General features: G+C 46.1%; 1 protein-coding gene across 2 annotated transcripts; it reads left to right on the forward strand.

The window, feature by feature from the left end:
• Positions 1-1962: 1962 nt before the first annotated feature.
• On the forward strand, positions 1963-26519 carry FDFT1 (farnesyl-diphosphate farnesyltransferase 1). 2 transcript variants are annotated; one of them, XM_080926899.1, is made up of 9 exons: positions 1963-1980; positions 2118-2267; positions 10958-11055; positions 12064-12247; positions 15621-15749; positions 17153-17344; positions 21580-21756; positions 22727-22879; positions 25965-26519. In XM_080926899.1, exons 2-9 carry the CDS (start codon positions 2169-2171, stop codon positions 26181-26183), a joined length of 1251 nt encoding a protein of 416 aa, XP_080783025.1. In that variant the 5' UTR covers positions 1963-1980; positions 2118-2168; the 3' UTR covers positions 26184-26519. The 2 variants fall into 2 exon arrangements, with proteins under 2 accessions (XP_080783025.1, XP_080783024.1); XM_080926898.1 differs by lacking the exons at positions 1963-1980; positions 2118-2267 and having other exon boundaries at positions 10626-11055.
• The last annotated feature ends 206 nt before the right edge of the window (positions 26520-26725 follow it).

Raw genomic sequence — 26725 nt, forward strand, 5'->3', positions numbered from 1 at the left:
GGAGCCTCAGGGATTGGTGGGTTTTTATAGCCAGCTTAGTAATCGGTGGCTTTTTCCCCCACTGCCACCCTCTTCCTTGCCTCCCTGGGTTAGGATGGGAAGTCCTTCCTGGCAACTGGTGGCTTTGGCTGAGAACCCATCTCTGTGGAGCTGCTTGCCACCGTGAGCAGCGCCTGCAGTGGTGCTTTACTAAAGCCATAGGCTGAGGCAAGAAAGGTGTCGCCACTGTGGACAGTTTCTGGGACAGGAGTCGTTTGGACAAGAGCTGCCATTTTTGACAGTTGAAGGGCTGGCTACCACTCTGATGGGAACTCATGGGGCTAAGCCTCACTTTCCAGCTGTTTCTAATAAACTGATGCTTTGAATGGAAATGAAAATCAAAGACTTTCACTTGTCATAGATCCTCAAGATGGAAGTCTAAGATTAAGACAGATTCCGTTATCTGATGAGGGCCTCCATTCTGGAATCCACCTGTGTGGTGGTTGGCTCTCCTGATACGCTCTTGCAGTAAGGATACCAGTACCATTGGAATCATCTTAAGACCTGCCCCGTGGTCTTGTTTATATAGAATCCCTACCAAATTCCCATCCCTAAAATGCCCCTTTTAGACTAAAGTTCCAACACACGAGTTTTCTATGGGACACAGGCACTGCGGGCCAAACTGACACATACTTCCAATAACTTTTTATTAGCATTAACTGCCATATACAACAATGGGTTTTATTATGACATATAATGTACATAATGTATTATCATATTCACCCCGTTATTCTCTTGTTCCTCTCCCACTCTTCTTGATACTAACAGAAGCATGGGCCACTTACTAGCAGTCATCCCTGTCCTCATTAGGTCATACAAACGCACCAGCAAACTTGACCTGAGTTCTATCCCCAGGACTCATGGAGGAAGGAGCTGACCTCTCTACTCATGGCATGTGTGTGGTAACACTTAAGCCCACATCAAATATAATAAAAAGGTGTGAGTAGAAATGGGGGCTAGTTGAAACAGTAAGGATCATGAGGGTTAAAAGAGAATATAATAAAATACGTTATATACATATATGAAGACTTCATAATAAAACTCTGGATCATTTGTGCTAGTAACTTTTTAGAATTCATTCCATTAGCAATCATTAACTACCAATAGATCTTCAGGGAGGGCGCCCTTCCTCGCCCCTTGCAATCCTTAACTGGGGGGAAGGGGAGGTATTTGTCCACCCCACTCCTAGGAGGTCCACTCTTGTGCAGATTTTGCAGGTACTCCAAAAATCCTGGTTCATATCACCAGAACATTGAGAGGTATGCCCATTAAGAGCCCGGCTCCTTTTGTTTTAGCAGCTTTGAAAATGGGACCCAAGAATCATCGCCATGTCGTCTCACAAACGACGGGCATTAGTCTGAGAAATACGGTGAGCTGTCCTAGTTGGGAGTTTCCTGGAGCTCAAAAGAGCCATAGGAAACTCCTCGGAGGAAAGCAAGACTCAGATTTTTATGTTTTCTGGCTTTTTCTAAAATCACGAAACCTACTTTCTTTTTAAAACAAACAATCAAACGAAAACTATATTCTCTGGAATAGTCTTGACGCCAGATGCGAAACTCGGGCCCCGATGGCCAGCCGTTCCGCTTATGAGGTTTTGCTGCGGCTCACTCACAAGCCGCCAGTCTCGTTTCCAGTGCCCGCTTTCCTGGCACTCTGACGTGGTTTCGATAGCCTACCCCTTAGGCGTCTTAGAGGTGATCGCGGACAGGGGAGCACAGGCACCCCCCGAGCTAGGCTCGCCCGGATCAAGCCCGTCTACGAACGCCAGAATGTCCACGCATGCGCCTCACTCCTTGCCGGCTAACGACACGCCGACCAAACAAAAGCTCTCTTCTGGGTACCAATCGTGCTCGCTGGCTTCTCTCCAGCCCTCCAATCAAGTTCCAGGGTGTGGTCATCGCGCCAGGCTCCTCCGGCCATCGATTGGACAACGTTTTTCTGGTGCGAGAGGCCCTGGCCAATCAACGTTCGTCAGTCCACTCCACGCGTCGCGGCCGGTTGAGGCGGGCGGGAGGTGGGTGGGACGTCCGGCACTGGCCCCGCCTCCTAGCCCTGCCCACCCCTTCGTCTAAACACAGGTGGGAGCGGGACATCCAGACAGGTGAGCCCCGCGCCCAGCAGTCACCAGGATGGAGTTTGTCAAGTGTCTAGGCCACCCGGAGGAGTTCTACAACCTGCTGCGATTCCGCATGGGAGGCCGGCGGAATTTCATACCCAAGATGGACCAGGTAAGCCGAGCATCCTTGCTCCCTCGCGGGCCTGTGGCCGCTGCATGCACGGCAAGTCTCTGGAAGACGGTCTCTGAGGCCCTGGTCTCCGTGGAAGATGGGATCCCCTGCCTGGGTCGCGCACCCCACATGGGCCCTGTCCCCTTACCATACCCCCCCCCTCCCGTCTTTAAAGGTTTCTGCCTGTTCAAAGCCATTTCGTTTCTTGATAGTTTGGCTGCGTACTTTGTTCTTCTAAGCTTGGAGTTTATTTTTACTTAAATGGGTGCGTTCCAGAATTGAGATTAGATAAGAACACTCTCGAGAAAAAAATTGAGAACATAAGGAGCCTTGTAGCAGTTACCCTGCCTGTCTTCTCTGGAATGAAACTTACTTCGCACCCACCCACTCCTTCCAGTTTTCAGACATTACTTCCCCCATAAGCTTTCTCTTCTTCCTGCAGCCACTATTTTATTCTTGGGTGCTTCCTACAGTTTTTGTTGTGTTCAAGTTCCTACTGGCTCTTGGCTGCTGGAAGGCCAGAACTTGGTTTTTTGTTCGTATTTCATCGGTTTGTACCCTATTTTAAACACGTGCATTTCAGATAATACTTAGTCTAACGGAAGTACATAACTGTTGCATGAATGCACATCCAGTTAACTTGATGGGTTATATCACAAACTTAAATTTTTCCCCTTCGCTGGAAACATCGGACACTGTAAATTACTTAAAGGTATTCTTCATTGGTGTCCTTTATTAAAACACTTTACTTTTCTCATTCAGAATCCTTCTAGATTTTTGAGATTTTGCTCCGACATGTGCTGTCAGGCATTCAGCAGGCCCTGGACACCTCCGTGATGGGCACTGTTGGGTAAAGCATGTATGCAGTGCAGTTAAGAGCGTAGACAGATAGAATGCCAACTGTACGTTTCAGGGGAGAAAGATGTACAGTTGTCAGATCCTTGCCAGGGTAAGTGCTCAAAGCAAAGAATCTGCTTTATAATCCAGCTTGGTCTCCTGACAGCGCCTGTCACCGGTAGTTCCTTTCCCCTGGGGAACATTTCACTCTGCCTACTTCAGATAGTCTTTGCTGATTCTGTCTTACCAGTCCTCTTACAGATACGTGTTACGAAATAGTTTTGTGGAAACTGGAGGAAGGCGTTCCTTTCCTGCCTTCTCTAGCACTGTTTAACTTACACAATGTCCCGAAGTTGCTTTCAGATGTAAGACTGTGTATTTCAGTCTCCTTACAATTTAAGGCTCTCTTACTTGATTCTGGATTTGACTTTCGTTTTTTCAAGACAGGGTCTCACTTTATAGCCCTGCCTGACTTGGAACTCACTTCATAGACCAAGCCAGCCTTGTAACTCACAAGAGATCCACTTGCCTCTGATCCCTGTCTCTGCCTTCTGAGTGCTGGGATTAAAGGTGAGCCATCACTCCTGGCAAATCTGAATTATGAGCGACTTGAAAATAATCTTTTTTCTTCATGTGCATGCCTTTACTGCCTTGAACAAAGTAGCTTGTCAGAAATGTGTGAAGATGACTTAGTGAACAGACCTGCCTTGGGGAAGCTTCTGGCCTTCTAAGCCAGGTGCCTTTGCCTGAATGTGGCAGAATAGTGACTGTCATAAGGACATTTACAGGAGTAGGAAGGAAAGTCACTACTAGTTAGGTTGTGAGTTTAACCTTTTCAGGGTTGCCTGAAGGAAATAGAGCTTTCAAATGTCTCTTTGGCTTTGTGAATAAGTGTTTGTTTGGCTCAGTGTTACTAAGATTTCTTTGATTGCTGACTTGATGTTAGAGATGGACACTTCCACACCTGGCCTCCTGCATGTGTGTGACAAGTCCTTTTCAAATTCATGTATGTTAAAAGCATTGTAGGAAATTACCTGTCAGCTGTGTGTGTAAGGCATATGTGAAAACACAAAACAACTGCATGTTTGGACTTGGGTCCCACTGCTAAGATAATTCACTGCACATTTACAAATCGTCAGAAATCTGAATACTTGTATCCTGGAGAAGTTGTACATTTGAGCCGTGATGGGGTGAACCTAAAATAAAGAGCTTACAGTCTAGGTTGCTCGGTCTCCTGACACCCAGTGATGGCATTTCGCCACCTCTGGGGAGGTGTATTCACTGTCTTTCATCCCACAAGTGCAGCAGGTTTTTGGAAGCTTTGGACTGAACCCTTTGTTCTGCGTTTAGAGCCAAAGGAAGATTTACTCTTTGTTTTGGAATACAGACTCTGAAGTTTTAAGAAAATTCTCATAATCTTTAAGAATACTGGAAAGAGCCTGGCTTAGACCACGCATACCTTTAATCCTGACAGAAGGAAAGGAGATGAAGGTGGGTCTCTGAGTTCATGGTCAGCCTGGTCGAATTCAAAGCTGGCCATAGATACATGGTGAGAGCCTGTTTCAAACAACAGACCAAAAGAAGCATTGCTCTGAAGCTGTCTTTTCTTTAGTTATTTTCCTATGGGATTTTTTCCAAGCTATGTTTCCAGTCCTCTTTTTTCTTCTTTTAAATTTAAAGTTTGGTTTTCATAATTGCACAATACTTGGAGAAACTTTAGCCTGGTTCCTTCAGAACTGTACATTTCTTTTCTGTTTTTTAAAGATGTATTTATCTTATGTATGTGAGTACATTGTTGCTGTCTTCAGACACACCAGAAGAAGAGGGCATCAGATCCCATTACAGATGGTTGTGAGCCACCATGTGGTTGCTGGGAATTGAACTCTGCCTCTGGAAGAGCAGTCAGTGCTCCTAACCTGAGCCATCTCTCTTGTCCTGAACTTTACATTTCTTATTGATGCCTTTATTTCTAATTCCCAGACCTTAAGATGGGCATTAACTTTAACTCAATTTGTGGTTCAGACTGGCTTTGAATGTTGAGCCTCCTGGGTGCTGGGATTGCAGGTGCTTGCAGCCTCCAAGCACAATTAAAATGCATCTTGATTACAAAAAAATACTTCATACAGAAAAATATCCAAAGCTATATATAATAAACCACCACTGTATCTGTGTCCTGTCATATACTTCATTCTCTTCATATATATTTTATTAAGAAGTTAAATATTAGAAACACCTAAAGCAGTGGACCTTCCATATCCAGCTCTGAGCTAAGCAGACTTGCTGATGGCTCTAAGTGGACATTATCTGCAGACAGGGGGCCTGCCTGCCCCATTTAGTGTTCACCTGGCTTTTTCAGGCTGTCTCCTTACAGTTTGGGCCTAGAGCTGTGGACAGCTGTCTGGGACCTTTTCATTGGTCTTTGTGCCTTGCTGAAAGCCTTTTTTTTTTTTTTTTTTTAAGATTTATTTATTATATATAAATACACTGTAGCTGTCTTCAGACACACCAAAGAGGGCATCAGATCCCATTACAGATGGTTGTGAGCCACCATGTGGTTGCTGGGAATTGAACTCAGGACCTCTGGAAGAGCAGTCAGTGCTCTTAACCACTGAGCCATCTCTCCAGCCCCTGAAAGCCTTTTGAAACTGGGAGTGTGCCTTGCCTTCTAGTTAGAGTGCCATAATAATTTGCTATTTTACATAATGTAACACCCAGTCGCCCTTTGAGGATCTGTTTCTGTTTTGTAGCTAGGACTGAGACCTTAGTGAGTTACCTAACATCCCATAGCTATGGTGTGGCCTTGTGGGATTTGACTCTCACAGTCTGACTACAGAGCTTGTTCAGTCTCTTTTTTAAAAAGATTCATTTTTTTAAATTTTCTAATTGTGTTGGGTGTTACAGTGTCTGTGTGGGTTTGTGGAATCAGATGTTCCTATAGCTGGAGTCATGGGTGGTTGTAAGCCACAGACTCTGGGCGCTGAACTCCAGTCCTCTGCAGGAGTAGTACTTGCTCTTAACCATTGAGCCACCTCCCCACTCTATCCCAGTATGCTGTTCATCCTAAGGGTAATGAACCACAGAAGTACATGGGGCAGGCAATCCAGAGCCAGCTAAGAGGTGGACACATCTAGGCCTGATGCACACAAATGCCTGTCCTAATTAGGATGACTTGCCTGACGGGCAAGGCGGACAGTAAGTAAGGGCACCTGCCAACCAGCCTGACAACCTGAGTTCCTAGGACCTACACCGTTGAAGCAAGTTGTTCTGCATAGCTGTGGCACATGCTACCCTCTATAGAAATAAATATGTACAAATGTTAAATATATTTTACTATATATTATATAGTATGTATTATATATAATATGTATTTTATATTATATGTATACTTTTTTTTTAAACAGCATGGTAGCACATGACTTTCACCCCAGCACTTGAGAGGCAGAGGCAGGTGGATTTCTATTAGTTATAGGCTGTGAGTTCTAGGTCAGAAGATGTTGTCTTATACCTATTTATTATTTAAGTGTATCACTTACGAGTTTCAAAATTAAATTTAAAAAAATGTATCATTCTGTGTCTGCATAAGAGCGCCACAGCACACATGGACAGTCAGGACAATTTTGTGGGGTTTGCTCTATCCTCCATCTGAAAGCTTAGGGCTGCAGTTATAGAGTTAAGCTGTCCAACACATGCTGCTTCCTAACACTAGTGAGCCAATGACTAAGCGGGAAAATACGCTGTGTTTATCTTATCCTAGTTTTAGTGGTTTGAAGTCCGACTGTTAACTCAGCTCACAGTTGTCTGGGAGAGCTGGACCCATTTCTCTGGCCTGCTCAGATGACAAGCAGCTTGTAGCTAATGAAGAGGAGGTTAGCAGGTTACCGCCAGAATAGAGGAGACAGGGAACAAACTTCTGTACACACACTTTTCAGACTTCTGCATGAGTCACATCTGTTTACTGTTTAATTAGGCCCCAGATTTGGAGCCAGGTATGAGAAAGACGACTTCCTGATAGGAGGTCACAGTTTGTGGCCATGTTTACAGCTCATTGCACTTTATCACTCTTAGCAATCTGAAGGGGACAAGTAGTAGTATTGCTGCCATTTTTCGAATGACAAATGTGGTTTTCCTCACAACTCTTGAGTATGCCTCTGGAACGCCCAGCCAGGCCGGGCCACACGTGCACCTTTGTGCTTCTTAGCTTGGAGGCTGTTCGGCTCAAAAAGCTCAGGTGTTGCGTGAACCCTAGCAGGCCAGAGCTGGTATGTTACTAGGCAAAAGACCTGACTCTTGTCAAATCTGTGTTCTATTGGGAGAGGAAGGTAAGACAAATGCAGTGTTTCAGACAGAAGTGAGCAGCCCCAGGAGGCTGGAGTGGTGACATCAGGGGAAGGAAGATATCAGGGTTGTGATCTAGAGCGGGGCTGTTTTCCTCTCTGTAAAATGAGATCCTTGGACATTGTGAAGGCTTTGGTTTCCTCCTTGAAGGGAAGTGGGTGGTCATGGGCCATGGTAAGGGGCAGAGAAAGTGAGGCTCAGACTATTCCTTCTCCCTGGGGGAATTTGATGATCTGTGTGTTTGCTGAGCACTGTGCAAGCCCCTAGGATGCCCCCACCCCCAGTGTTGAGAACTGAACCCATGGCCTCAGGCATTCTAGCCAAATGGTATGGTGCATGCTGTTCCAGAGGAGGAGGCAGGAGGCTCCAGTGAGCCCAGGAGTTTAAGACCAGCTTAGATGGCCTGGCAAAAAAAAAAAAAAAAAAAAAACCTCAGCTAAATAAAATAAATAAATAAGAATGAGTCGTTGGAAGTACATATATCCTGAACAATATTGAGAGCTGATTATTTCTGTAACAAAAAATAATTGTGGGTTTAGGCATGGTAGTGCAAGGCTTTTAATCTTGCAACAGGCAGGCAAATCTTTGAATAGGCAGTGAGACATTATCTTTAAAATCAAGTTCAAATAATTGGTCTTTTTACTGAGCGGATTAGCACATGTCAGTGCGTTGCTAATGTCACACATGCACAAATTGTGTGACATTACTCAGAGGCAACAAAATGGAAGAGGCCGTCCTTTCCTCAGGAGACCTGACTTGTGTCAAGTCCGACTCTTACTGTCTAGCCAAGCATGTTCTGGTCAGTAACGGAATCTCTGTTTCTTTACCATCTGTAAGATAGTACAGAGAGCTGCAGGGCTTCAGTCACAGCCGGCTCCAGGCGCAGAATAAAGAGGGTTTGTTTCTTTGTGTTGTTTTCCTTTATGTCAGGAGGTCTTGGAGTATAGCCTGAATTGCTTTCACCTCAGCTTCCCAAGTACTGGGCCACAGCCATGCTCACCCGGCCTGGCTAACCCAACAGAGCAGCAGAGCCTGATTGAACTGAGGGTGAGGCGTCATTTGTCCCGTTTGGTTTATATATTCGGCTGTATTGCTTAAGCATTGTTCCTGTGGGATCGTAGGGTCCTAATCCAGGCTTGTGGTTTGTTTTTTAAAACACTAAAAAGTATGACCCGTGCTACCAGAGAGGCCTGTTATCCCATCCTTAAACTTTTAGAAAGGGTTACAGCTAATGTTTGTATTGTTTGGCATGCGGTGCTAAGAAGTGGCAGTTATTAGCCTTGCCATCCCAAGTAAACCTGTCTTATAGACATGGGTAGGACTGGCAGGCTGTCAGCTGGAGCCTCAGACTGGGCAATCCTTCTCATTGATGAGTCTGTCTGCACCCTTCCCGAGTGCCCTTTGAGCCCTGCTTCCCTCACTGAGAGTCCTGGGTGTGTACTTAGCTTCAGGCAGCGGTGAAAAAACAGGAGGCTGTAGGGACAGTAGCTGTGACACACTAGGGGTCCATGGCCATGAGAGCGTTACAGCACTTACATACATACATACAGGGAGCAGGGCCGTCCTTGGTAGGATTCTTGGTGACCACTGAAACCCAAAACAAAACACAAGTGCTGCAGAAGGATTGTCCCTTTGCAGTCCTTGCAGGTCCTGGTGAGAGCAGCCGCTAGACCAGTGGTTCTCAACTGTCTAATGTTTCGACCCTTTACTACAGTTCCTCATGCTGTGGTGCCCCCCAACCATAAAATTATCTCACTATTTTATAACTAATTTCACAACTGTAACAAAACAATGTAAATGCCTTTCAGTGGTCTTAGGAAACCCCTGTGAAAGGGTCATTGACTCCCAAAGGGAAGACCCACACATTGAGAAACTGCAAAGAAATCTGGGGGGGGGGGGCGATCATGACAGCTTTGCTGCTCACTTTGGGTGTGGTAGACCACAGCTGTAATTTGTAAGAGGCTGAGGCAGGAGAATTGCCACTAGTTTCAGGACTGCCTGGGCTACAAGAGTAAGGCTCTCAAAAGAGAACAGTTTTTTTCCTATGAAATCTTGTCTTTCCACATTTTGAAGGAGTTGGCGACTTTTAAAATTGTCGGTGAATGTATTGCTTTATCTCATTGAAACTGTACGATTATCAGTGCTAGACTGATTTTCACTCATGTGCTGACCAGTAAATAGTAGTTTTCACTACGATATTTCACTAGAAATGGCAATAAAATGAAACTCAGGATCTATCTCTTTTTCTTTATTAGAAAATCGTACTCTTTACACAAATAATGTGTGTGCCCATATTGGGAAACATGGGAAACATAAATAGAAAAGGACATAACCCACAGAGTCCAAGGTTCTCTAACACTTCAGTGCAGCTGTGGCGAGCCTCCCAGCAGATATGCTATGTTTCAGAAACTCCCAACTGTGTAGGATCGTGCAAAGTGGACATGCTGTACTTTCAGCTCAGTTTTCCTGCTCAGGAAGGTTTTTATAAGGAGCACACAACACAACACACAACACAAGAAGCAGTTTTGTGTTGGCATTTGTAGTAAGACACCTTCCAGACCTGCTCCTTGCAGTTTGTATTGCGGAGACCAGCTTACTTCGGATCCTGGTATTGTGATTCTGTGAACACTGTAAGTTTCCCAGCAGTCTTAGCAGGACTAGGGACAGCAGAACAGTATCGCAGAAAGCCAGATGCTCTTCAGAAGAAAATGATTGCAGTAGCGTTAAGAAGCCTCAGGCTAGAACTGGGTTCAGTCCTGAAATAAAGGTTATTGCTGTAGGTAGACCAGCGTGGTTGGTCGTGGCTGGGCGGTGCAAAGACAGACACATTGCTAGGTGTGGTGTCCATATGTGTAATACAGCACATAGAGGTAAAAGGGTTGCACAAACTAGAGGTCAGCCAGAGCTATAGTAAGACCAACCACAGACAGCGAGAACTTCAGTTTACCAGAGGCCAGCCGAGTTGGGAAGAGGAGTCAGGGGAGCCTGCAGACAGTTTAGTCTAGGAAAGACCCACGGGGAGGGAAAGCCGGTTTCTCAGAACTGCCCCTGGTCGGTGCTCTCTTCTCTCCCACAGGGGAGAGGCACCAGAGTAAGTGTAAGCTGGGGGTTCGCGCTGTGGGGGCGTGGCCAGAGGCAACAGGGGGTGTGGCCCGGGCCTGCACGTGTCGCGGTGTGAGGCTCTGCTCTGGCCAGGGTTAGCCCTATCAGATCCCCGCCCTGCGGTGGGCGCCTTGCAGCGCATTGGGGCCTATGGAGGAAGGGCTCTGCGCCTCACTCCCATGGCAGCTGCCGGCAGCACCAAGGCCATGGCCCTGGTCAAGCGGACCTTGGTGCTGAGCCCGGTCGCCGCGCCCAAGACTCCGGGCTCACCCCCACGGGGCTGCTGCTCCTGGCCCCCCACCGTGGCCTGGCCTTTCAAGGACTGGTCCCGGGCACGGAGCCCTGCTGCCAGCTGCCTGCCCCAGCCTCACTCCTGCTCCACGTCTGCCCCCACCGTGTGTCTTCTCTGCCCACAGAACTCACTCAGCAGCAGCTTGAAGACCTGCTACAAGTATCTCAATCAGACCAGTCGCAGCTTCGCCGCGGTTATCCAGGCGCTGGATGGGGACGTACGGTTAGTGGAGAGCCCTGGCTGGGGGAGGACCTCCCCCTCCCCAGGAACTTTTGAGTCACTGCAGCTACATTAACACACCACTTAGAATTATGGACTCCTTGTGGCTTGGGCAGGACTTCCTCCCCCCACTATGCCCACGTGTTTACTTGCAAATGCCCTTCCAGGCACCTGGCCATCTACCAGCGTCCTTTTAGGCCAGCCCTTTCGGAGAAGGGGGCGGGACAACCTTGTTGATTACCTTCTTTTAGTCCTGGCCTCTGCACCTGTCAGTGAGCAGGCCAGACATTTCTCTTGGCTTTTGTTTTGTCATTTCAAGCATACTAAGTCTTCAGAAAGTCTCTGCCCACAAGTTTAGAGCAGTTACTGTACCCATGACAGCATTCATGGTGAAGTTTTTCCATCTACAAAAATCTCAGTGCCCTCTAAACCCTTACCTCTCAGTCCCTGAAGTACATGGGTTAGATATAAAGCATTCTTAGAGCCACGTAGCATCCACCTGCTTAGGTTTTCTTTTACTCTATAAATAAGGGGTAGAGTTCATTGCTCCTACTTAAGACAGGAGAACAATTAAGCACTAAGTGTGGCAGGCTTTGGGTGTCACTTCTAAACCTGTAGAATTAGTGGAAAGACAACTTTAGAAAAGGCCTGGCACAATTAAGTTACTTAGTTAAGCTTTGGAAGTAGGTTCTCACTTTATGGTCCCAGTTGTCCTGGACTCAAGATCTTCCTGCCTCGGTCTCCTGAGTTGAGATGACATTAAACGTTAACCAGAAATAAATATTTTCAGAACCAGTCTGTAAATGGGTTGGCCAGTAAAGGCACTTGCTGCCAAGCCTGACAGCTTGAGTTCAGGGCTCAGAACCCACAGGTGGAAAGGGAGGGCTGGTTTCCAGAAGTTCTCTGACCTCCCACACCTGCGGGGCACACTCATGCTCGCTCACACACACAGTAAGTAGATGCTCAAAGGGGGTGCTTGGTACCATGTTTCTAGCCTTTCCTGTTTTACAGTCATGCGGTGTGTGTGTTTTACCTGGTTCTCCGAGCTCTGGACACCGTGGAGGATGACATGTCCATCAGTGTGGAGAAGAAGATCCCATTGCTGCGCAACTTTCACACTTTCCTCTATGAACCAGAGTGGCGGTTCACCGAGAGCCAGGAGAAGGACCGACAAGTGCTGGAGGACTTCCCCACGGTACTGAGCTCTCTCTGGGTACATTGGTGATAATTGGCAGTGTAGCTGGCCCCTGAGCTGAGAGTAAGGTCACGTGAACTCAGGGCCCTAAAGTTGATGGTGTACGTGGACCACACTTCTAGAATTTGCATGTTCAGCAGTCATGTGTTCCCTGCCTTGTGCATAGTTTTGGAGAACAGCCCTTATGACTTTTACAATAAAGGAATCTAGTCTATACTTCTGTGTAGGAAGAATTAGGTGGAGAGAAGGGGGCCCAGCCAGGTTTGAGAACGGTGAGCTGTTTCCAGCTTGCTGAGATCATGTTTTCAGGACCAGACTATAGTATGCTGTGCTGTGAAAGTACATTGGACATCTGCAGGCTACTGAGGCGCTCTAGGGAAGGCACTGGTGCCTTTGTATCCTAGGGGTACCTGATGGCCAGTGAATTCAGGCATTCTGACAACCATATGGAGGCTCACTGGTGAACGTGGAGTCCTGCTAATGTAGATGAAGTGCTGTGACCCAGGTGTACCTTCTCAGTAACAGCAGTGGGTTTGTGCTTGTTATTTCCTCTTCAGCACTAGGTATGGCACCCAGGCCTCTGATCGATCACGGGGCTCAGTTGCTGCTCTGTATGCCTGATTTTTCCTTTGGAGACAGTTTCTCAATAGTTACCCAAGCTGACCATGAACTCACTTTGTGTTAGGCAGTGCTTGAACTTATAACCCTCCTACCCCAACTTCTTGAATAATCTGTCCGGCTTGTCTCCAAAAATAAATTTTCCTGTTTGTTTGTTTTTGAAGCAGGGTTTCACTATGTTGCCCTAGCTAGTTTAGAGCTGTTCGTGTAGACCAGGCTGGTCTCGAACTCTCAGAGATCGACCTGCCTCTGTTTCTCCTGGTGCTGGGGTTAAAGGTGTAGGCTACCAAACTACTTTTTATGTAGGGACATTATAACCTTTAAAGACTCTCTGATCATGGGATAATCTTATTATATGGATTATAAAAATTCAAGGTAGTCTCATCTACGCACCAGAAAGAACATAAAAATGTGAAAGTGCTAAAGTAATTTGGGGGAGCTAGGTAATTTTCAGATCCTCCTCTAGTTAGTTTGTAAAGCCCAGCTGTCTTTGTGTGTGGCAATCCATTGGGAAGAGAATATTCTGCTTTGGAAGGTTTCAGGGTGAGCAGTAAAATTGATGTTGACCTTTTCCTGTTTGATCAAGAGAGTTTGGAAGCAGGGAACTGTCCCAGGGAGAGAAAAGAGGAGCTGGAAGTATAGGCAGGAGCCACTTGTTCCTGTTAATGTTTTATGTCCTGATGAATGTGAAGCATCAGAAAATGGTGTTTTTCTCATCAGAGAATGAGAGACCCTCTCCCTCTGGGAATCGTCTTAAGATAGGAGGGCATGGGAAAGTGTGTTCAGAGAGGTTGTAAGGAAGACTGGCCCTGGGATATCGTCCTTTAGGAGTAAAGGGTCCCTCAGTGCTGCACACAGAGCTTCAGCAGGAGGGAAAGGTACAGGCATTTTAAACTCAAACCTAAAGGCTCCGGGTCACGGCTGGGTGGGTAGAATGGACTTAGAGGACAGTTTTATTAGCTTTTTTTTTTTGAGAACAAGCCAAGTGACCTCTACTCGATGCACATCATGGGCCCAGAGATCCCATGAGCCTGTGCTGCCTCTTGTTTGTCCACCTCAGCCTTGGAAATGTGCCACCACCCCGGCTGATGCTTACACCGTGTGTGGTGTACCTATAAAGTCCTTTGCCTAAATAAGGAGTCGGGATTGGAACCCAGTCCCTGGCCTGAAACTTCATCCTTGGCTCATGTCTCTTCTGATGCTTTAAAGATTGGCAGCTGAGGGAGGTGGGGCAGTGGAGGCAGGAAAATTAGGAGTTCAAGGTTAGCTTCAGCTTTAGGCCAGGATATATGTCAACTTGTCTGGAAAAGACACACAAAAGCTGAAAGGACAGGAAAGGCTAAAACTGCCAGGCATGTTGGAGTATGTCAGAGAAGCAAAGGCAGGACCAAGAGTTTGACAGTGAATACCTGTCTCAAAGGGAGGGGGTTAGAACTACAGCCTGCAGTTTTCATCATAACCTGCCCGAGGCTGTCTGTAAGGGGGGGAGGGGGAGTTTGTCTTAAAAGTCAACGGAAGTGCCATAATCCTTTTGCCCTGTTTGGGATTTGGCCTTTATTGTCCCAGGAGACATGTCACCCTAATGTGCCTTCATGTCCTTGGAATGGGCAGCAAGGGATACAGGGACCTGGAAGTGTGCCCTCATTGTGGCTTGGTCCCCTGAGGGTGGGAGAAGTCCTTGTGGTTTTGCATCTAGTCACACTGCAGAGCCTGAAGGAAAAAAATAGTTTCCCTCAGGTTCCAGCAAGACAGAGTTCCTGTTTTACTGGGTACTTTTTGTTTTCTGTTTTACTAGGTACTTTTTGTTTTCTGTTTTACTGGGTACTTTTTGTTTTCTGTTTTACTGGGTACTTTTTGTTTTCATTTGCTTCAGTTCTATAACTACATTCCAAAATTCCAAATTTTGGAACTCAAATAGGCCACTAAGTCCGGGGCCCTGTTTGAGGTGTTTGTTTTCCTGCCCTCCTTGGCCTGTCCCCTTATAAACAGACCTGCCCTCACCATAGAGCAGTGTGGCTGGGGACAGTCACAAGGGAGGAGCAGGGATTTAACCCCCGGAGAGTGTTTCAGTTCATGTAGGAGTTGCCCTTTGGCTCTGGCTTGGATCAGCTGTCCTAGAGGAGAGTTCTAAAGACCAGATTGATTTTATATAATTTGAGGGAGGAGTTAATGATGTTCATCAGAGATGGCCTGGTTCCTGTGCCCGAGGCCCTTCTTGAGGAGTGCGTCCAGCTTCTGTACACAGCTCTCTCTCACATCACCTGTTCACAGTTCCGTGTTTCATGATAACAGCTCAGCTGGTTTTTTATAAACGTTCTCGGAGGGGCCAGCTGTGGTGGCACACACCTGAAGAGCACCTGAAGCAGGATTGTGAGTTGGATGTCAGCTGGGGCAACATAGTGAGACTTTGCCTCAAAAAAAAAAAAATTTACTTTTTATGTTGTATATTGATAACTTTTAAATGCTTTTTTTTTTTTGAGCTTGAGATAATTGTGTAGTAGCAATACATTTCCAAACCAGCTGTTACTGCATTTTTATATGACTCTTGGGCTTACAAGAAAGACAGCAGTGGGCAGCAGACATAAAGAGTTAAGTGGAGCTCCTTGAGTAAGTTAAAGGTACAGCCTTGGAGTGAGGAAGACACTGGCGTCATGGGTCCTTGGGGAACCCCACTGGTACAGGGCGGCAGCTGGCTGTGTACATTTCTCTCTGATACTATGAAGTGTGTTTAGTCATTTGTGTGCTCTCATTTCAGATCTCCCTGGAGTTTAGAAATTTGGCTGAGAAATATCAATCAGTGATTGCTGACATCTGTCACAGGATGGGGTGCGGGATGGCAGAATTTGTAGACAAGAATATGACCTCCAAACAGGACTGGGACAAGGTTAGTATCTGATCAGGGTGTACTCTGCTATGTAGATGGCCAGCTGTCCCCACAGTGAAGCTCAGAACAAGGACAGAGCAGCCTTCAAATTTGGGTTTCTCTGGTTTAACCAACACCTGTTGAAGTTGACAGTGTTCTCAAAACCACTTAGCTTATGGTTAAATGCTCTGTCGGGGACAATACATGCCCCACAGCACATTCTAATGCCAAGTGAATTATAAGATTCTCCCCAAGTTGCTGTGAAGTTTTTGGTAAATAGCCAAATCCCCTTCTGTAACGCAGAAATAGCAGTGCTTTTCAGAATTTAAAAACAGTGCTTCATTTGCTGATGTCATTCTCTTTTCCATTATAGAATGCAGGGTATGTGCCTGCTTGTGTGTGTCGTCAGAGGAGTTATTTCTTCTGTGTTTGGGGTAGCTCTGGTGGAGTGCTTTCCCAGCATGCCTCAGGCCCTGGGTTTGACCCCAGCGTTGCCAAAAAAAAAAAAAGTAGAAGGAAACATAAAGGATGCATTGGATGTACCCAAGTTTCTGCAGCTCGCCATCTTTCTCAAATGTCTGGGACGTTTAGTCAGATCCGGAAAGGTCCTCGCTCTTCTCACTGTAGCTGCTGAGACAGACAGACAGAGAGAGAGAGAGAGAGAGAGAGAGAGAGAGAGAGAGAGAGAGAGAGAGAGAGAGAGAGAGAGAGAGAGAGAGCGCACATGAGAAGAGGGCATTGGATCTTATTACAGATGGTTGTGAGCCACCATCTGGTTGCTGGGATTTGAACTCAGGACCTCTGGAAGAGCAGTCAGTGCTCTTAACCATTGAACCATCTCTCCAGCCCCACTAATCCATTTATAAGGTTATAAGGATGGAACTTGCATGTGACTGTCAAGCATCAGCATATCCCTCTCGGAGGGTGGGGGCAGGGTGCTTTCACAGGAAGGAACGTTTACATTGTCAGAAATCTTGGTGAGACCTTTTTAGAACTGTTGGTAAGGCTGGATTCATGGTTCTAACACCTTTTAGCCACCTATGACTTCCTACCCCTATAACCTCAGCTGCTCTGGATGCCCCTAGGTGGGAGGGACACAAGGATGAGGCCTGCCCAGGCTACAGAATATGGCAGACGTAATGGAGTAAGAGCTGCCTTTAAAAAAAAAAAAAAGCAAAGCTCTGCAGTTCAAATCCTAATAAGAAAAGGAAAGGGAAGACAGACAGACAGAACAGACTACCTTTGGGTCATAGCCCTAGGCTTCACAGATGGGTGACCGTGGACAAGGTCAGGGACACAGTATAGAGACGTCTTGATTGTGATGCACTTGTGTTTTAATCAGAAGGAGAAGGCACATTCTGCTCTCCCCTGGCTGTCGGGCCATCTCTGTCGTTATTAACGAACTCTACACAATACTCTTGCAGTACTGTCACTACGTTGCTGGGCTGGTGGGAATCGGCCTTTCTCGTCTATTCACTGCCTCAGAGTTTGAAGACCCCATAGTTGGTGAAGACACTGAATGTGCCAACTCAATGGGTCTGTTCCTGCAGAAAACAAATATCATTCGTGATTATCTGGAAGACCAACAAGAAGGAAGAGAGTTTTGGCCTCAGGAGGTAACAAATAATGGGGTATTTGGGGAAAACAGTTTCAGCTCTGAGAAATGAATCATCTAAGCCAGTGGGCACAAGTGACTAAAATAAGTCATTTGCTTTGGGGGGACTGGCTGCATCTCGGGATTCAGACTCACGATGGCTTTGACCCATTTCTCTGGGCAGACTTCCTCCAAGCCACAGATAGATCTCAGGCAACCCAACTTAACCCCCTAGCTCTCGGGGCTCAGGCTGAGTGCATTCCTGTAGCCAGCCACAGCCTGAGACCTCCGACTGTAGACCTGTGTTATAGGTGTGCCCAACACAAATGGATTGAACCTAGAAGTCTGAAATGAGGGGCAGAAGGTGCTGCAGCTGTGGCTCATGGTACCATGCATGCTAAGAGTGTGCAAGGCTGTGGGTTCAAGTCTCCGGCTCTTAGAGCAGCAAGAGGGTGCTGGGTAGGTAAGATATAGATGACCATTACAGAAGAAATGGCGTGATTAAACCATGCACACTGAAAAAAGACTTGAATATTCCATAATTATTTACTCTGTTCACTCCAGGATTTCTTTTTGCTTTTTGTAAAATGTACTTCTAAAGCCAAGTGCTCTTAGTTAAGAAAAAATTGTCACAGAGAGATATTTGCAATGTATATAGCAGATGCAACATTTATATTCTGATATAAAAGGACTGTGCTTGAGCTCAAGATTCTCCAGCCTCAGCCTTGTGGGTGCTGAAATTGTGAGAAGAGACCAGCCATCTCACAGAAGATTGAGAGGAGGGTGTCTATGCGGCCCAGGTGATGTGGGCAGACAGATCTGAGAAGGGCTCTTGCCTGCTTCTCTCCTTGTGATGTCTCCATGGTGGAGAGTGGTAAAGGCCTTGTCAGGTGACACCCAGGCATCTCTGGCCACCCAGGAAGAAGAGTCTGACCATCCTGGCCCAGACTCAAAGGCACAGCTTGAATCATGTGCCTGTGGAGCGAAGTAGACGCTTCCCAGCACTAGGGCTGGAGGTGTGACAGGAGACAGACGTCCAGTCCTCAGCGTTAGTGTCAGTCACCCCGAGAAGGAAGACAACCAAGATGCCATTTCTCACTAGGCAAGACTGCAGACACTGTGCTGCCTGCGAGGCTATTGTAGCGTTGTGTGGAGAGGTAAGTATTCTCAACATTTCAGTGTCTAGTCACAGGAGAGTAAGGGTAGCTAGAGTGGAATACCGTGGAGTCGTCTCCAGATTAGTCCCAGCGAGAAAACCAAACTGCAGAAACTGCTATGTATGCTGCAGTTTAAATGGTAGGTTTTTCTGCAGTGTTTTCATAACCAGGTTGTGGTTTTAGGGATACAGCTAAGAGGCATAGTGCTTTTGAACATACTTGAGGCTGTGGTTTAGATCCTTAGCACCAAGAAAAAAGAAGGAAGGAGAGAAGAAAAAGAAAAAAGAAAAAGAGCTGGGTATGGTGCTGCCTTCTTGCAACCCCCCCTAAAAGTTGAGGCTGGAAAATGTTTACTTCAAGGCTGGCCTGAGTAACACTCAAAACACCCTAAACAATTGGTATTGGAATATTGGAATTGGGCAGGCCTGTGCTTGCTAGTGCATGGGGAACTCTGGCTTGACACCTTGTACTGTAAAACACGGAACAGAAACTCCTGCTATCTTACATAAACCTGGCAGCACAAAGCTGCTTGGTTTTATAGGCAAGAGCCTGTGCTTGTATGATCTTTGATTTATAGTTCAGTGCTTATTTTCTGGCACAAACCTCCTAAAACCTTTGAGATCTTTTATTTACATTTTTGGAGTATGATCTTTAATATATAGCTTAGGCTGACCTAAACTCACGCTCATCCTGCCTTGGCCTCCTCATGGTAATACTGGAGTCTTTTGAAGACTTAAGGAATCTTGCAAACAGATTTACTAATAGGCCTGTGTGCTCCTAACAGTTTGTGAGTAGGGGGTTGGGGCTCTCAGTGCACACACTGTGCCTGAGACAGGTGCTCAGACACGGAAGGGCTACAGATAGGATTGGCCACCACAGGAAGGAATGCCATAGATTTAATTTATATTGTTTCCATGATGAGGTCTCCATCAAAACCCCAGAAGACAGATGGATTTGGCTTTAATCGCTAAGTGGAGGTGCACACAGGGTGGCCCAGTGGAGAAGGCAGGGAGGCTCCACGCCCCTTCTCCTGAAGCTTCACTCTACATCTCTAGCCTGTTGTCTACATCCTTTGTGATGAACACTGAACAGGTCACAACTTGGGACTTGTGATGGGCATCCGAGCTAGGGGAGCATTCTTTTTTCTTTTCCAGATAAGATATTATATGTTTATTTAAAACTTATTTCTCACTTTGAGTATGCAAAATACAAGCTCCACAAAATGTTCATGTTTTTTTACTTTGTAGTTTACAAATATACAAAATAGAAGTTTGCTTAAATTTACTTTACATAATTTATTAAGGCAAGAAACTATCTAGAAAAGCACATTTGTTCTGCTTAAAAGCATACTTGGGAATAAACCACTGTACCAATTCTGCATAAAGATGATACGGAAATAAACCAAGTTATTTACCTGACTTTGGTCATAAATGGAAATTGGAAGACAAAAGTAGATTTTCCTTGTCGCAGTATGCAGCAGTTGGAAGACTTTGGCTCTAGAGGAGCATTCTTGTAGACTGAGGCCTCAACCTGCTGGGTCTGATGCTTGATGGGTGTCAGGCTTGCATATGAACACGATTTTCCCAGGAAGCACAGCTTAGGCAAATGACACAGATCCCAGTGAGGTGTTTGCCAGACTTACCATTTACAAAAACGCAGGGCGAGTGAACACAATGGGATTATGTCAGAGAAATAGGAGCACGTGACACACCCTTTTCTTCAGTAAGTTCGCAGCCAGGATACTCGGTGGTTCCCAGAATATGCTGGATGTGTGTCTTGCTTAGATTTGAGCAAATTGGGGAGGGAGGGGTGGGAGGAGGTAAATTTGAAAAGTTTTATATTATTAATCATTCATGTTTAGATGTGACCTGATAGTTTATATATACAAGAAAGGTTTTAGGTAGGGGATATAGCTCAGTGACACTTGCCTAGTATGCATGAAGCCCTATGTTCAACCTCCTTTGGGGATTCAGAACACACCCAGCTCTACTTTAAAACCACCCATGAATAGGATGTAGATTGAACTGACTTGTCCCGTGTCAGTAATAGTTGAAGTGTGTGCATTCATACATTAATTCATTAAATTTTTGTTTTGTTTTCTGGGTTCTGCAGAATATCTGGTCCCTTTATCTGGGTAGATTTGGGTGCATATGAAGAATGGGTAACATGGTGCTAGAGCTATGGCTCAACAGTTCAGAGCACTTGATGCGCTCTCACAGGACCTGAGTTTGGTTCCTACCACCCACATACACACAGCATTTACACATAGACACATACAGTATGTATAAGATAGATCTTTAATAAGTAAAGTCACGTATCATGATTTTAAATTAAAAATCATGGAACCCAGTCAGGTAGGATGGCCACAGACCTGCCATCAGCATCCAGACACCGGGAGACTGGGAGTTTGAGGCCAGTTAATGAGTTTCTGGTTTCAAACAAAAACAAAAGACAAAACAAGGCATTCCCTACGCCAAAACAAACTACTGAACTTACCATATTTTGGAAGTGAGGGGCCTGAGAGCCCTGTTCTAAGTCAGGTTCCTACGACTTGGGGAGGTGATGGCCCGGCCATGAACAATTGCTTATCTTTCTATACATTGTTGCTCAACAGCATTGTTAGCAGAATTGGCAGTCTTGGGTTTGGAATAGTCCGCTTGTGGTGATGGAGTTGATTTGTAGTAGCTGGGGGTGTTCAGTAATAGACTCACACCCTCCCTGCTAGCAGGAGACCTCTATAGGCTGTGGTCATTATGATATTGCTTGGTGCATGCTGCATTAGTTTTCTATAAGGGAACCTTTCCACAGGCCACCTGCCTCCCTTGTCATTCATTAGCTTTTGACCAGTGTAAATGGTTGCTACCTGAAGCCTAAAACAGCTGGATCTCAGTGAACAGGAAATGATTTCACGGTACATAGCACAGCTCATTCATGGTTTGCTGTTGATTTTTGGTGTTGGAGATGGAACCCAGGCCCCACACATGCTAAGCTTACATGCTAAACAGTCTGTATTGAACCCTTCCGGCCCCTGCAGGAAATCTTACACTACATGTTAATTCTTCACCTGTTGACTTACTGTGTACTTTTGCTGACTGGCCAGGTGTGGGGCAAATACGTTAAGAAGCTGGAAGACTTTGCTAAGCCAGAGAACATAGATGTGGCCGTGCAGTGCTTGAATGAACTCATATTAAATGCCCTACAGCACATCCCTGACGTCATCACCTACCTGTCAAGGCTCCGGAACCAAAGTGTGTTTAACTTCTGTGCTATTCCACAGGTATGAAGTGGGGTGCTAAAGGAGGTGCTTGGGCTGGTGGAATATAGCTCTGTCTTGCTTTATTGTGTTCAGGGTCATGGTTTCTTAGGAGTAGGTAGGGAGTCACAGGAGAGTCCTTCGTCACATTCAGGAACAAGGTTAAGTGTTCCTTCTGGGGTTTACCCTTTTCCCAACTATTCTAAACTAGCTAGATCATTATGCTCATAAAGCCTGGGCCTCAGTCTTGATGACCAGCATGCTGGCTAAACCAAGGAAGGCTGTTAACCTGAGACATGGGTCAGGAGACCGGGACTCGTGCTGCCGAGTGACCTCCTGAGTTAGATTGCTGGTATCCCAAATTGCCTACACATGAAGTGGGTAAGTGCAGGAACTTCTTCACTAGCCTAAGTATTTAATCCTTTTTTGTACTCAAGATAGCAATATCTGGTCCTGTAGACCCAGCAGCTATATATTCTGAGAATTTCCTATACCAGAGACTTCTATATTAACTTAACTCAAGCTTGCTTGATTTTGTCCTGAGAGCTCTGAACGGTCTCAGCTAAATCTGTATGGCTGTCCTAGGTTTCCGTCAGCCCAAGAGTCCTTTCCCTTTGAGCACAGGAGCTCATGACCCTCTCCCTCCCACTGTTGTCATCTTACACCATTTTTAATGTGTAATGGCTACTTCCATAAGAGGACAAAGTAGAATATTCTTTCCAGATATTAATTTGAAATATATATTTAGTCTACTAACTGCTTTAGTATGGAAAATGTTGGATTTACTTGTGTTTGTAAATAGAATCTTTGTGGCTAAATGACAGACTAACCCTGTGGTTGGTACGGGGAACTAGAAAGGTAGAACCTTCCTGGCCTCCTCTCTGGGTACTCATCGGCTCTTTGGCACTTGTGCATTTCACAGAAAGGCTTCGCTAGTTTAATTTATGAGCTTATCTTCATGAACTGAGATTCTCCCGTCTCCCGTTGCCTGTAGGTGATGGCCATCGCTACACTGGCTGCCTGCTACAATAACCAGCAGGTTTTCAGAGGAGTGGTGAAGATCCGGAAGGGGCAGGCAGTCACCCTCATGATGGATGCCACCAACATGCCGGCTGTCAAAGCTATCATATACCAGTATATAGAAGAGGTGGGCCTTTCTAAATTTCCTGGTCATTTGTAGCTGTTTTTATGCGTTAAATCATGTCACGTTTAACCAGACCATGGGGTAGTAGAGAGTCCTCATGACTTAGTGTTACAGCTGAGAGTAGTTGGTACCCTTATTGGAAAATACACACTAAAGTTCATCTTCTATTTTGTGTTTTTCTTGACTGTTAGAATTAAGTGCTGCTGGTGGCTAAGTTTGAGGGCAAAGGTGGCATCGTGTTCTCTGTGAGAGCTGCTGTAAATGCCACCGTGTCCCCTCCGTATCTGGCTGCTTTTGCAACTTTTTAGGGTAGAGTTGAGTAGTTACAAAAGAGCAGCCAATAACTAAAAATAGCTTCCGGCCCTTTAAGAGAAAGCTTGCTGCCTCTGATCCAGGGTTTCTGATTTTCTTAGGTGAAGGGCAAGGTAAAGGATGTTTTAATATTTAAGTTGACTTAATGCAGGGAAAAAATCAAAATTGTAAAGTTTAAACATTAAAATCTGATGTCAGCCTTATGGAGATTTTCCCTGTGGTGGTTTATAATGAAGACTTGCTGCGTAGACATACAGCTCAGCTGGTAGAGTGCTGGCCTAGCATGCGTGAAGCTGTGGGTTTGATCCCCGCACCCACCACAGAAACCGGCCAGGGTGGAGCATGTGGGGGGAGCAGGAGAGTGAGGTCCTCCTCACCTGTATGGCAGATTTGAGGCCAGCCAGTCAAGACGTGGGTGAGGTCTGCGGGCCGATCTGTAGGCTCTAGATGCCAGCAGGAGCCCATCTTCTGCCGCCTGTCCCCTCAGTGGTATAGAGAATATACCAGGGAGAGGCTCCGAGAGGCCCCAAATGCCATCGGAGAGGTGCAGTGTAGGCTTGTGTCCTCCAGCACGGGACAGTCCGTCAGCAGCAGCAGAGCAGCTTCCATCTGTCCATCCCCTGCTATCTTGGGCACACACCCAGACCCTTGCATTCCCTCCTCTGCCAAACTGGATTCCTTGGCAAGGGCCATTGTTTTTATGTTCCTGTGCCCTTCTTTTTTTGTTTGGAGCATCCTTAACTGTACAAATTAGCACTTGGGTGTGTATAAACCGGAAGAGAAGAAATATTTTGATGGCCTTTCTGATAAGGTAAATAACCAGTTTGTTTTAAATCACAAACTGCCCCCTCCCCTACCCCAGTCATTTGACCATTTGACACTGTGGCTCTTTTCTCCTTGGAGCCCATTGCTTTCCTGTCTGTGGCGGTAACATTGGTGCTACTTAACCTTTCCCCTCCCTGCTCCTGAGCCTTTCTGCCTCTTCTACGTACTCTTCAGGTGTTGGATTACTCTGCATTGAACCTAGTCTATTTTCCTGTCATGGAGATGTTTCATGGCTATTACCCAGCTAAGGCTTTGGATGTGAACTCTAAGTGACATTGCCATCTTCCTTAGTCATGGAATCCCTGGGACACCCTAGAGCCCTCACATCTGTGCTCTCATAACTGCATTAGCCTCTGACCCAGTAATGTAGGACTTCATTCTGCAGAAGGGAGGGGGGTGCAAATAAGAGCATTTTGTTCTGACCTCATTGCAGACATACCAGCCTTCCATCACTGTAATGAATGGCTACCCGAGTTAAGCTTACAAAGAGAAGGGGTTATTTTGGCTGAGTGTTGTGAGTTCCTATCACCCCACTATTTGGGACCTGTGGTATGGCAGCACATTATGCAAGTGCATAGTGAAGTAACACCCCCCACCCCAATATCCAGGAGGGAACAGATCAGCCCCATCCTCTTCAAGCATGTCCTGGGTAGGAAGAGTGTGGGTAAGAGGTGGAGTGTGAGGGGTTTCACTCCGGTTTGTAGTGCTGATGTAAACAGAACTTTAAGATAGTTTTAAATTATTTTATTTTTGCACATGTGTGTATATATGTGCGAGGGTGTCACACATGAGTGCAGGTTCCTGCAGAGGCCAGAGTGAGTGTCTGAGTCCCTGAAGCTGGACTTTATGTGGGTGCCAGGGACGGAACCTAGGTTCTCTTCTCAAGCCACAAACACTTAACCCTCCCACATTTAACTTAAATATGGCTCAGGAGTTAAGCACACTCGCTCTTAGGACTTGGGTTCAGTTCCTAGTACTCACATGACAGTTCACAACTGTTCGAGGGGATTCTGACTACCACAGGCACTAGGCATATATGGTGCACACACATGTATACATGCATGCAGGCAAAACACTGGTAGACGTTAAAAACAAATCTTTACCAGCACCACCCCGTACTATTAGATCAGGTCTCAAGGCTTGGCCAGGATATCAAAGCCCTGGCTTCAACAAAAAGATTAAAGAAAATTTAGTACAACCTTCAGAAAAAACGTCCATATAGAGTGAAAATTTGGTATTATCATCATCAACGCTGCTTTGTTACAGTTATGCGTGTGAGCACGTGCAGGAGCTGTCTCCTTCCATCCCTTTACCCTCCGCAAGCTCTCTGGTCTTGCTTATTTCTTTTTATTACTTTTTAAAGACTTATTTTGCTTTATGTGTGTGAGAGTTTTGCCTGTATGTATGTATATCGATGTCCCCCAGAACTGGTGTTAACAGATGGTTTTGAGCCACCATATAGGTGCTGGGAATCATTCTGGTCCCCCGCAATAGCAAGAAGTGCTCTTAGCCACTTCTCTAGCCCCAGTCCTATTCACTTTTATTTGAAAAGATTTGCTTATTTTTCTTTTATGGACATGGGTGTTTTGCTTACATGTATGTCTGTGTACCATGTGTGTGCAGTGCCCATGGAGACAGGAACTGGGTGGTAGATCTGGGCATCTTCATATGGGTGACGTGAACAGACCTCTTAACTGCTGAGCAGAGCAACTCCATTGGAGATTGGAGTCTTCCCCCATCAAACACACGTTTTTTTGGTTAACCTGATTAAATCATGCCAACACACACTGGGCACCCACTCCATGCCCGCCACAGTGAGGTGCTGGAATCTGAAGCTGAGCACTGGCTGCTGTCCTTGGTGACGAGGCCTAAAGCGCCTGCTGCCTGTTATGGACAATGTCTGTAAGGTACTGGAGACGGTGCTAAGTAGCGTTTCTTCTTTCCATAACAGATTTATCACCGGGTCCCCAACTCAGACCCGTCGTCCGTCAAAACCAAGCAGATCATCTCCAACATCAGGACACAGAGCCTTCCCAACTGCCAGCTCGTCTCTCGAAGCCACTACTCCCCCCTTTACCTGTCGTTTATCATGCTCTTGGCTGCCCTGAGCTGGCAGTACCTGAGCACCCTGTACCAGGTCACAGAAGACTACATCCAGAGAGAGCACTGATTTTTGTTGAGCTGGAAGCGGAAGCTCACATGAAGTGGGCTTTTCCTTTTCCTCCAGCTGGATTTTTACTTCCCTTGATTTCCCTCCTCTAATCTTTCGGAGAACTTTGTGTGGGACCTTTAGGAACTCTGCAGAGGGAAGGACACTTTGCCCTCAACAGCCTGGTGCTCGCTGGGCTGTGGTTCCTCTGCCACCGGCAGCGTGCTGAGGACTGCTGCACTTACGATGGAATGGCCACATGTGATGGCCACACGATCCTAGTGAACCTGGCTAGAATGTTGATTGAAATTATTTAATTTGAAACAGCCTTTGAATACCTTTGAATCAAATCAAAAATGAAGTGACTGTCTGGTCCTTATCTTTCTCGTCCGTTTGACAGTGGGAGGTGTTAATCGAGTTATTCTAGGTGATGCTCTGAAGCTTCCTGAGCGTGCAGGTGTGGCTCTCTCCCGGGGAGCTTGAGCAGCCACTTGTCAGAAGCATCCTCAGTAAGGCTTTTGAGATTTTTGCCATAACATGTAAAGCCCAGACAGATGGCATAG

Source organism: Micromys minutus (assembly GCF_963924665.1).
Source record: "Micromys minutus genome assembly, chromosome: 12".
In the NCBI taxonomy this organism is placed as follows: domain Eukaryota; kingdom Metazoa; phylum Chordata; class Mammalia; order Rodentia; family Muridae; genus Micromys; species Micromys minutus.

Excerpts from the sequence above, each read along its gene's own strand:
- FDFT1 (XM_080926898.1), top strand. The coding sequence starts at position 10,721 with ATGGCAGCTGCCGGCAGCACCAAGGCCATGGCCCTGGTCAAGCGGACC. Across the intron at positions 12,248-15,620 it reads TGCTGGAGGACTTCCCCACG|ATCTCCCTGGAGTTTAGAAA; the intron begins GTACTGAGCTCT and ends CTCTCATTTCAG. Across the intron at positions 21,757-22,726 it reads ACTTCTGTGCTATTCCACAG|GTGATGGCCATCGCTACACT; the intron begins GTATGAAGTGGG and ends CGTTGCCTGTAG.